Genomic DNA, 12,250 nt, shown 5'->3' on the forward strand with positions numbered 1-12,250 from the left:
GTGAACTGATGTTTTCAGAGGCGTGTAACTTAGCCAAACTTGGGTAATTTTTCATAGAGACAGCAGAAGGTACTTATCTTAGAGTGGGGTGCTGTGATAGCCAAATTTCAAATCCTTTTTCTAAAGCATGGAGACACTTGAACTTTTCAGTTAAACGATTCTAAGAAGTTTTAACATGAGTAAAATGTATTTTCCCCAATCTTAGTCTTGGAAGCAGCTGAACCATTTTAGGTGAAACTTTCCAAAAACATTCAGCATAACGTGAAAAGTTTCTGCCCAGATGATAAAGTTCTGGACAAATTATAAACACAGTGAAATTAGGGTCATATAATTAGAAGTGTTGTGGGCAACCTTAACAATAGGTGGCACACCAGCTCTGCCTGTAATATCTTAAGTTGTATTTATACCTTAGGCCAGGGGTCTCAAAGTCCCGGCCTGCGGCCATCTGCGGCCCAAGAACCCCCCCACTTTGGCCCGCGGAGGAGAAACACATGCAGCCATGCTGCTGGCAATGTCTGTTGCAGGTTCAACCCCCCACAGCTCCCATTGGCTGGGGGAGAGGGACAGAGATACCATCATTAGTCACCAGCCAGAGTCAGTCATGGTGCCAGAATCATTAGTTGCTGGGCAGAGTCAGCCATGGAGGCAGCGTCACTTGTTCCCACAATGAATATAAACAAGTTAAAATACTGAACACAACTATCTGATGCACACCTCACTGCAATGCTGAAGGTTTCAATTGCTCAGTCACTGAGGCCAAACATCAACAAATTGACACAGCTGAAGCATTGTCTGGTGTCTGGCAAACACTAAAAACTCTATGGCAGGCAAAGAATTGTATAAATTTGTATGACAGCTTTATTTCTAAGAAATTAGAAATAAACAATTCAATGTAAACGCTTTCTGAACATAATCTTCAGTGACATTATTTGCCGCCTGGGAGGATTTGAGGACTGGCAGTGGCCCTAAGGTAAATTGAGTTTGGGACCCCTGCCTTAGGCCATGAAATAATAAGCTTTACCCTTTGAACTACCCAGCTCCCTACAATTTATTTGTAGGAATGTAATTAGCTGCATGCGAATAACTTTTAATTAACTCCTGATTAAATATTCTAAGTCATGGTTTACTCACTTATAGACAGTCAGATTTTCATAGAGGTTTAATGTGGGGCTGTGTTTGCCTTTATTATATTCCCATATGTTTTGAGTTGGTGAATTCCTCTGAAAAGATGTCTGCAAAGAATTTAGAAAACCAGTGTCTTCTAGGTGAATAGATGTCTTGCACTGGCCTAGGGAGGTAATAGTATTTATCTAGCACTAATATTACAATATTTTAAATGTGGCATCTGGCTGTTTCCAATGCCAGGAAGAGATCACATTTAATTTTTTATAAAGTTGAGGGGATTGACTTATAAAGACCAAAAAAATACTAAGGATGTGTAATTAGCTGGAGTGTAAAGAGAGATCATTGACTAATTTGAATTCTGTAAGAGTGATAAACCAAACTTTGGGTAACTCGGTAGTGATAATACAGTGTTTGAATTATGTGTTCAGGTCTCTGCACACTTGTTCTTGTAGCCTTTGAGAAATATGCTCAAAGAATAAAGTCCTCCATTCAGCCCCGAGCATCCTTATTACCCCCATCCACCCACCCTACAACTATCCTCAGTTTCCTCCCATGACCAAAAGTTCATCATCCCAGAATGGATTGCTGGATAACTTGTGTAACAGGATATCCTGTATCTTCCATTCTATTTGGCTTATGGATCCAAAAAGGCTGAGACTTATTGTCCATGCTTTTTGTTCATTCCAAAGATCTGGCGTCTGTAATAGGTGGAGGTTTTCATATGCAGACTTGGTAAAATAGTCTTAAAGCTAGATTGCAAGGGGTCAAGGAAGTTTGGTTTCAAGATGTTTGTAAGATTCTTGATCTCAAAAGATGGTATTTTGAGGAGGCGTGTCACAGTTGCTTGAGGAAAGCTGGAATGCTTCGTTTCCATAGGAAGTAATCGTTTCTACTAAAGTACCAGCTGAGTGGCAGAAATCTAATTTACAAGTGGTAAACTGAGTGAATTGTGGTCCATGTGATGACTATTTCCTATGAAGGAAGCATTCGGCTTTTGTCAATGCTAATGCTATACCGTTAGCTTTTAGCTGTTTCATGCCAAAGGAACATGAATACAGGTAGCCAATTATCTGGCAGATTTTTTTTTTCCATAATTTGCCACTTAGTCTATTTTATCTATTTGCTATCTTAGTCTTAATCACACTAGCGACTTCAGAAATACTCTCTCTTCTTGATTTGCTCTCCTTTACGGTCATCTGTACTATCGGAAGGCTAACCTTCTAGGGGGTGGTTGGAGGATTTATGTGGGCAGTATCACTTAATTTTAGTAACATTTTTACACAGAGTTCTGCTCTATCTTACTCAAGTCTTTTGCATTCATGGATTCAGAGTTGTTTCTGCTTGCTTTAGGGCATATCTGCATGGACATTTACTGTGTGGCAAAGTAGGATGTTAATCTACTGTGCTCCAGTGTGGTGAGTACTGTCTGTCTGTGTGTAGGCCCTGCTTCTGCACATGAGAAATTCCCTAGTGTGCATTGACTTACTGCAGTCACTAGGGAACTTCTAGCACGCAGCAGCAAGGTTAATACACAGGAAATTAGTATGCCAGACTGGAGTACTGTAGATTTACACCCTAGTTTGCCAAGCAGTAAATGTTCATGTAGACGTGCTCTTAATGACCAAAATAAGCTCCTTATTCCTAGTAGTCCTGTAGAGTCAACACAGTTATGACAGCTAACTGGACAGTCTCTTCCATCTTGCACTCTAGAAACAGAATTATCCACTAAGTTAGTTATGTCTCTGCACCCTATTAAAGACAGAGTGGTTGCAGAAGTGTTATAGGGGACCTAATTTGATAGCTTGTGATGTGAGATGGAAAGACCCTAGTCTAGAAGCCCAGGTTGCATTTGATTTGAGTAGATGCAGTCACATATTGTCAATGTGCATGCGCCAGCTCATTGAAGCCAGAGAATTTTTGCCTGGAAGCACTCTTGCCCTACCTTGGCTATATAGGGTGGTGCCCACCTTGAGCGCAACCTCATTTTCTTCTCACTGCTGTAGCCTAATCGTAGACTATGTATTAATTATATTGATTACTTAAGAATCTCCAGTTATCACTTTGAGGGTTGACAGGTTCTTGCCCCAAGATCAGGCCCAATATTTAAATTATTATATAGTTGGGAACCCTGATGTGCACAGTTGCAATACTCACAGTATAGACACCCTTTTATATTTACAAATGTAGTTTATTAATACATTCAAAAACAGGCTTTGGAGCTGTGCTCCAGCTCCAGGCAGAAACCTGCAGCTCCACTGCTCCGGAGCTGCTCTGCGCTCCAGCTCCGGACTCCACTCCAAAGCCCTGTTCAAAAAGAAGATTCAGATGGCAAGAGATTTATGGTTGAAGAAACACCTTTTGGAGCAGACCATAAGGCCCTTGTCTGATCAGTCACCTTCAGAACTAGCAAGTGATGCCACTCCATGTTCAGATTCTGCTGTTTTCCCGCAAGAAGAAGAAAAATCATTCTCCCTCCTCTGGTGCATTGAGGAAGAGGTCCCATAAGAGTAATCAGGACCACTCAAGGACTCAGAAGATGAGGGAGAGCCTTCCTAAGAGGAGTGCTGATGGCACCATACTCCCTCTAGCACTCAGGATGGAGCAGGTCCATCTAACTACTTCCCAGAACTGTGGGAAAATCAGCGAGAGCTCACACTGTTAACTCCAGTTCTAGCTATGGGGTGTCCTTTGAGACTGTACCAATGATGTAGGTCCCAGTGCTGATTGTCTCCATGCTGGTGGCATATCAGGTGGCTTCAGATCTGCTTTGCTTCTCAGTCCCTGATTCTCTGCTAGTTCAGGAGTTTTCTGGTACCATTGTTTCTACTGCTTCATCTTCCATTGTGCCCTTGGCACCTTCTGGCCATGTTGCAGAGGTGCTGGGTTCATTGGTGCTGCAACTTGCACCGTCCATGGTGGAATTGAGGGAGACACCAGGCCCAGCAGTAAAGGCCTTCTTGATGGTGGTGAGCTCTTTGGAACAGTCATTGCCTGGCCAGCAGATCCCATTGTCAAGATTGGTACTATCCTTGGCCACAGTGGTGGTGCTTCCTCCAGAACCAGATGAGAATGTGTCTTGCTCGATACCATTGGTGCCAGTTCCCTATTACTCTTTGGCACTGATGCCTACCCTGTGTTGGGCTTTGGATGAATCAGAGCACTTGTTCTCCCTGTTGGGGCCGGCTGGCTCTCCCTTTGTCACTGGAGAATCTGTGGGACTCCTTGAGATCCAGGTTGGGGTTGTCCACCCTTTCATTGTCATTGACCATCCTCGGATCACCATCTGTACTAACATCAGCATAGATCCTGCAGTCAGGACAGAGGCACTTGGTCTGGTGCCTGCTGGCACCAATGGTAAATCTGTTTGCCCAGTCCCTCCTTGGAATCCTTGGGATGCTTCTCGGTCTTTGAGGTCCCATTCACTGACCCATTCTAGAGCAAGATCCCCTGCGCAACTGGTGACTCCTGTTCCCTGAACTAGCAGCTACATTGTTGGTGTAGCTAACTGCTTCTTTGTTCTCTCCAGACAATTTGATGGTGCTGGCCTCCTTAATGCCCGTGAACTTCAAGGCATATCAAGGTCTCCTTAGATGTAAGGCCACTTTCTTAGGCATTCAGGCTGAATTTCTTCAGGAGAACACACAAGCTGCTGGATATTCTCCAACTATCCGCTCAAGGGCCAGTAGCCCTCCCAATAAATGAGGCTCTCTTGAAGCTGGCAGAGGCCCTCTGGAATACTCCCACTTCGTTGCCGCCCATGGTGAAGCATGCAGAGAAGAGGTACTTCGTTCCCATACTGGATTTTGAGGGTTTCTACTCCCACTTGGCCCCTAAGTCTCTTGTGGTAACAGTAGCTAATGACAGAGCACAACAGGGAAGGTATACATCTATGCCTAAGGACAGAATCCAAAAGGATGGACTTGATGGGGAGGAAGAGTTTTATACTACCTCTTTCCTGTAGATGCACATCCCTAACTAGCAGGCACTGCTCTCTAAATACAACTTTGTTATTTGGGTGCCCACATCTAAGTTTGCAGATACATTGCCAGGAGCCTCCACGGAACACTTTGTCATTCATTGCAGAAGCCTGCATGGTAGTCAAGACTTTTACAGTCAGCTCTAGATGTGGCAGATGCCTCAGCCAGAATTACGGCATCAGCTGTAATCATGAAGAGGGCCTCATGGCTGCAGAATTAGAGCATTGTGTCTGATGTGCAGCAGACCATTGATGACTTACCTGTTGATGGTAGGTTTTGGTTTCTAAAAAGATTGAGGTGTGCATCCTTTAAGGATTCCTGAGCTAGTTTGCATTCTTTGGACGTTTATACTTTAGCTGTACAAAGACATCACTGCAGTGGTCAGCAGCAGTACTGCTTGCAGTATTTCTTCGGCCAGGTCTCTTTTCCTGTAAGGCAGTGGGACTACCCCAGGAGGGGGCATAGATCCCAGAGTCGAAGGCCCTCTGATTCTGGTTTTAGCCAGCTGGCCCATCCTCCCCTGGCATCCAGCAAGTGCTCATTTTGACTTGTGTATCTAGTGATACTGAGGGGCAAGTCCAGAAAAGAAGTTCTCTCTCACGTTTGTTCATGCTATACTTACTCGATCGTCTAGGTTGTCCTAAACAGCAGAAAATCTTCATTGGCCCAGCTCAAAGAATTGAGTTCATTGGGGCCTTGATAAACTCTATGAAGTTGAGTGTTTTTTGCCAACCAACTGATTCCACACAATCCTCCACCTATGCTGGAGCTACTGTGTCGACCCTCAACCACAGCCCGAGTGTTCCTGAGGTTGCTAGGCCCTAAGGCTGTATGCACATCCGAGTCTGAGGTTGTTTCTGTTTCTTTTGATTTTGTGGGATGAAAATCTTGCTATCCAAAAATGTCAGTTCTTCAGTGCTTTTAATTACTAAACTACATTCTATGTATATTTATTCGTTATTATGTGAATATCTTTAAATTTTTATGATACTATAAACAATACCTATAGACTTGTGTATTTAGATCATATCTAGTGGTCTTTTCATCTACTCTAGGTATTTGTTCTATTTTACAACATTATTATTGTTGGATGTTTTGGTCAATGTTCTTGTCTGGGTTAGTTTACACATTCTTGAATAATCATTGCCTAGCAGGAGCAGCCCAAATACCACTGTCAACTTGAAGCAGAATGATGTGTGTCCATACATAAGCCTGAACTGAAAAACTTGACTTGGAATGCTAATATATCTTTGCAGTGTGTTTGGTGTTTTAAACTAAACCACTGATCGAGATAGTTGATGTATACCCCATGAATCTGTGGCTGCTGCATTTGTTACTAATTTCTCCGATATGGTAAAAATTGCAAAAACATCTTTTAGAGATTCGCACTGACGCTTGCATCTAATGCACATCCAATGGGATTAATTTAAGTGCAAGCAAGATCTTGCTGCTATTAATGAGTTCAGTTTTTACTGTGTGAAATTTCATGGAATTTCTGACTTGTGCTGTCTAAAAGGTTTTTCACATAAATTAGTTATAAAATGATAGACAATTGTAGGTAAAATTGCAACAGAGGTGGAGGAGAAAACCACTTACTTTTTCCAGGGATGATTTATAACCAGATATTGCTAACATAGAGACATCTCTCTCTACTTAATGTGTAGCTGTCAATCCTGTTTCTCTTAACTATGTGTTAGAATGGTGCAGAAAATCAAATCTTATGTGGAATTTTTAAAAGAAATTACCAACTAATACTTTTTTTTTTTGTGTGTGCCTTAGGTCCAAGATGGGCTTCTTGGAACACTGGTGTCTTTATTTGCATCAGATGTGCTGGAATACATCGAAATCTTGGGGTTCATATATCAAGGGTAAAGTCTGTCAATTTGGACCAGTGGACACCAGAACAAATACAGGTAAAAGATCTCTTGTAAAATCAGATATTTGAACTGGAAGGACAGGTATAAAAAGCCACATTATGTCCTGGGTGGGGGGGGCTGTATCTGCTTGCATGGTACATGGGAACAAAATAACAGGAGTATCTCTTCTAGAAAACTCAGTATAGATAATTACTCAAGTTTCAAGTAAAGTATGTGCAGGTACTCAGGATAGATTGATCTAAATCACCAATTTAAATCATGATTTAAATAAGCAAGCCAAGAACCTTGATTTAAATAATTCTAATCTTGTTTTCATTAGGTTTTTTTAGTTATTTTCCTAAAACAATTGATTCTCATTGGTTAGTAAGCCTTTAAAACATGTTGATTTGCAACTCGATATAGCCTTTGCATTAGCTTTGGTACTTCCTTTTGCTGAGGAGGAGGATATACTGTATTTACACACCTTGAATTAAGCAGGTTAACATACATTTATTTAGAGTCTTCATTTTTAACAAAAAAAAAATTGTGAATGATGCTTTACTATTTTTTTAAACTCATGATTGGTTAAGCTGAATTTGGAAGGAAATTGGATTTCAATTAAATGACGTTAAACAACCTTGATACAAAAAATTAGCACTTTTTTTCCTCCCATTCATCTTATTGTACCAATGTGTTGTCAAGGTCCCTATACAAGTACTCTCATCTCAGTTGCAGTAGTAGGTTTGTGATACTAATCTAAAAATGTCCGATTTCCATGTTGACATTCAGTGCTACTTTGGATTGTGCATAACATCTATCTAGTGATATTGTTCATGAGTTTTGGGAATTGGAGGAGGCATTTGTTGTTTTAAACATCATGATATACAACCCTTTGTACTTCAATTATTCATTTATGTTTAGCTACATTATAAACGAATGAGAATAGTACAATCGTAGAGGTGCAAAAAAATCATAAAGTTCTGGGTTTTGTGTTTTACTTGTTTATCCACTTTTAAATGTTGGAATCCTGACTCATTTATTTACTTTTAAATACCAAAAATGATAGATTCACATCATGGACTACGGAATTAAACGTTAGCATCTAAAAGTTGGAGTATTTGAAACTGAGCAACATTGTCCCTCTTTTGTCAGTATGGGACTTAAGAGTATCATAAAGTAGAAAAGGGGTGGCAGAGGAAATCTTAAATGATTAAAGATAGGTTTTAATAATTTAAACTCTCAATTTTTGATAAATCCTAAACAAGCCTTTGGAATATATAGATTAAATGAAATCATTGAGTTCAAATATTGATAACGTTTAGTGTCTTCTGATACAATACTGCTGAATTTGTAACTTTTTTTTATCAGAAGCATTTTGAAACTTTAAGATAGCAAGACTGAATTTTTCTGTTTTATTAAGCATATGTTAATTAGTAGGATGTTTTTTAATTTCTTTATTCAAAGAAAAATTTAACTAAAGTATCAACTAAAGTATCATTATCTAAAGTAAATATAGGAGAACTCTCACCTGACAAGTTTCAATCTCTCATATGGTAGCTAAATTTTTTCCATATACCTTGTGCTCCCCAACTGAATATTCATTTATTAATTAGAGGGATTGTTTTATCAGGTTCTTCAGAAACCCATTTGAGACAGAACCAATCCCAATTAAAACATTTTGAGCCACAGTAGATTATTTACAGCTGAGTGATTTGCCAATTTAGGAAATTTATTAAACACTCCAGAAGTTGCTGTTGTCTTTTCAAACATTCTGCATTCCATATCAAAGTACCATCCTTTTGGTAAATAGCTATTTTTAAAGAAATGTGAATTGATTATGATGGTCTATTATACTTGTTATAAAGTATGAATTATAGTTTGGAATTGTAGGGTCTGTATATCCTTTTTAATGCTATAAATAGCAAATTTTAAAAGACATGGGTCAAGGTTAGAGTATTTGAATTTAAAAGTACCAGTGCTCATGTTTTTATTTTGTGGTTAGACTGTAATATGCTCTCCTTCTGTGTGTGCCTGTTGTGAGCAGAACATGTTCAAAGATATTTGAAAATGCTGCAGGTTACCTCATCAGCATGTAGGCAGAAGAGCAAGCATAATTGGCATATACCTGTGACTGGGAGGAAATTCAGTTGGGTTTCTTGTATATCTGGTGGCGTTATATTGGGGTAGAGGTGTATTTTTTATTTTTTTTTAAAAGGTAACTCTTGTAGGTTCCACATCTTGGTGCAATCTCACAGATCACGTGACAGATCTGAAAGGAAAGTGGCTAGGATTTAAGATTTAAGCAAGACCTTTTCCTGCTGTCTTTCGTGCCTCCAACACCTGTATGATGTGTGTAGCATACATAGGAGATGGACATACTGTCTGTCTTGGTGCACAATATGTATCACCTTTTACTCCCCAAGCCTATAAAAAGTGTTAAAACGAGACCCACATGCTTCTGCTGGAGCATTCCCTAGTGACCTCAGATCCAGAAGACAGTCTTATTGCAAGAATCCATGACGGGAGTAATCAAGTGGATAAAATAAAGAACAACAGACACTCTCTTGTTCCTGTTTCCCCTCCAGGGAAAGGACAAAAAGCTGTGGAGTATTTTCAGATGTCCTCAGAACTGTCCCTTCCCCACACCAAAACTATGGGTTCATTGAAGACATCTTTTCCCCTTCTCAGTTTTAAGGTTGCTTCAATCTCTAGTTTCACTGCTTCCAATTGCATCAGAAGTGAGATTAGGTCCAGTATTGAGTCAGATAGGGAAGAGAGGTTGCATTCCTACCTCTGTTCCATTCCACTGACAAGATGTGATAGAAAACCTAATTCTAATTACTTGTGAGACTGGCAGTTTCTTCTTAGGGATGAGGGTTCTACTGGCCATCTCTTAGATAATATGAGAGAGAGAGAGAGAGAAAGAAGTGCGCTGCACATGTACCCTGCTGCCACCGCACGGATAGGGGGTGCAGCTGTCTGATAAGCAAACACTGTCTGGGTACATTCTGCCATCTCTGACAGGGAAGGTAAACAATTAGATATTTTGGGAAGCCCTATCTTCTCCTCTTCCAGTCATGGCATCAAGGTATCGAACTTCCAAGCTGTGATATCTCATTATCAGTCCTGTCTTTGGGGGAAGATGGCTCTTTCTGCTTAAGGACCTTGCTGGAGATCAAAGAAATCTAGCAAAGGTATTAATTACAGAGGAACAATTTGTTGCCATACAGTTATTGAGACACTTTCCATATGTCAGACTTTGCTGCCAGGGCAGTGGTGTCTGTCATACCATAAGGAGATGTGCATGGCTCAGATCTTAAGGTGTATTTCCTGAAACTAGGGTGGGTAGAAGATAGGAGATAGTTTATTCAGCACAAACTGTGTCCTCAAAGATGAAGGATACAATCTTACTGGCAGTATCACTCGGTATTTATCATTCTCCAAGGAGATGGTTTGGAGCTTCTGTCTCAACAACCACAGGCAGCAGAATCCTCCTTTAATCTTTGTCCTCATATCTTAGCAGCAGCAATAACAGTTTCCTCCATAGCATCAACAAACAAGAAAAAGCTACAAGCCTCATCCCAAGAGCAGGTACACTACTTCATGCTCTTCTGTGCCAGGCCTTCGACAGTAGGTGTGACATGAGGAGTGAGAGCTACAGCTCAGTCCCCAATCAACTCTCCAACTTTCCTCTTTCCATTCCACCTTTGGAGTTCCACTCTTCTACTATTACTGGAATATCATTACCAGAGAGAGGTGGATCCTTGAGGAAGTGCAGGAAGTCTATTCAACCACATTCTTCCTCCCTGTTTTTTCCTACTAAGGGACCCCTCTCACAAGCACCTACTAAGAACAGAAGTTCTATCCCTTTTGGAAGATGGGGCTATCGAGGAGGTACCAAAAGATTTCAGAGGGAAAGGGCGTTTTCTCAAAGTAGTTTCTGATCCCAAGGATGGATGGTGGAATGTGATCCATCTTAAAGCTCAGAAACCTGTTACTTTATCAGAAAGTTCAGCTTCCTTGTGGTGACAATTGGGTCAACAATTTCTTCCTGATCTGTCCAAGATTGATTTGTAGCTCTCGATCTCAAGGATGCATATTTCCTTACATCGATCATATCTTCATATTGTGAATATCTCCATTTCATGATTTAAAAAAAAAAAATCACTACCAATACAGGGTCCTTCCCTTTGGCCTTTCTGCTGCCCCTCAGGTATTTACAAAATCCCTCTTTGTCATGACAGCACGCTTAAGACTGCAAGATATTAATATATACTACTATTCGGATTGTCTAATAAAAACTTCATCTCAAAAGTCTCTGACCCTCAGTCTGGACTGTGGTGTGCGTTTTTTGGAGAAACTGGGTATCTGAATAAATTGGAAGAAATCACCTCTTCATATGCAGAAACTCTCCTCCTTTGGCACAATTTTAGACTCTCTTCTGGATGGAAAGCCCTTCCATCTTGGAAGTGTCACTCTGCTGTTAAAAAACTTCAAGAGAATCCTAACGAGATAATAATCTTCCTCAGTCTAGGACTCATTGCTTCAGTGTGTCCATATGCATGTCTCAGAATAAAAGTATTACAGCTAGCAAGAAATTACCAGGCAAATCTAGACAACATATACCTAAAGCTTTCTCTTCCCCACTTCCCGCAGCTCCCATTGGCTGGGAAGGCGAACCGTGGCCACAGGGAGCTGAGGGGCTCCAAGCCTGCGGATGCTCCAAGTAAACAAAACAACAATGTATTAGATATTCAGTGATTCCATAGAGCAGGGGTCGGCAGCCTTTCAGAAGTGGTGTGCCAAGTCTTAATTTATTCACGGTAATTTAAGGTTTTGCGTGCCAGTAATACATTTTACATTTACAGGGGCCGGCGGATGGAACCCCAGACTGGCAGCAGGCTGAGCAGACCTGCTTGCCTGGGTTCCATCCATCGAGGCCGGCAGCGGGCTGAGCAGGGCTGGCAGCGGGAACACCAGGCTGGCAGCAGCGTGCCACGGGAAATCAGCTCGCAGATTGCCGCAGATTGCCAACCCCTGTCATAGAGTTTAAAATCATCAAATCATCAAATTTTGGTGTAGACCCATTTATAAGCCAACCCCCGCTCTTTGATGCGTCACTCTTTACCAAAAAATATTCCGCTTATGACCGAGTATACAGGATGACTATGAGCCGCCAATGTGATATGGCCGTTAAAAAAGCTAATGCAGTTTTAGGATGCATCAGGCAAGGTATTTCCAGCAAAGATAAGGAGGTGTTAGTACTGTTATATAAGGCACTGGTGAGATCTC

The 12,250-nt window shown here is 40.9% G+C and overlaps 1 protein-coding gene across 2 annotated transcripts in view; it reads left to right on the forward strand.

Annotated features, from left to right (window-relative positions):
• Nucleotides 1–12,250, forward strand: part of SMAP1 (small ArfGAP 1) — a 231,098-nt gene that overhangs the window by 25,430 nt on the left and 193,418 nt on the right. For both annotated transcript variants that reach the window (XM_045011790.1, XM_045011791.1), the window contains exon 2: nucleotides 6,882–7,015. In XM_045011790.1, the coding sequence (XP_044867725.1) occupies nucleotides 6,882–7,015 (134 nt within the window). The remainder of the gene's footprint in view (nucleotides 1–6,881; nucleotides 7,016–12,250) is intronic.

This window comes from Mauremys mutica, chromosome 3 (assembly GCF_020497125.1).
Source record: "Mauremys mutica isolate MM-2020 ecotype Southern chromosome 3, ASM2049712v1, whole genome shotgun sequence".
Classification (NCBI taxonomy): Eukaryota; Metazoa; Chordata; order Testudines; family Geoemydidae; genus Mauremys; species Mauremys mutica.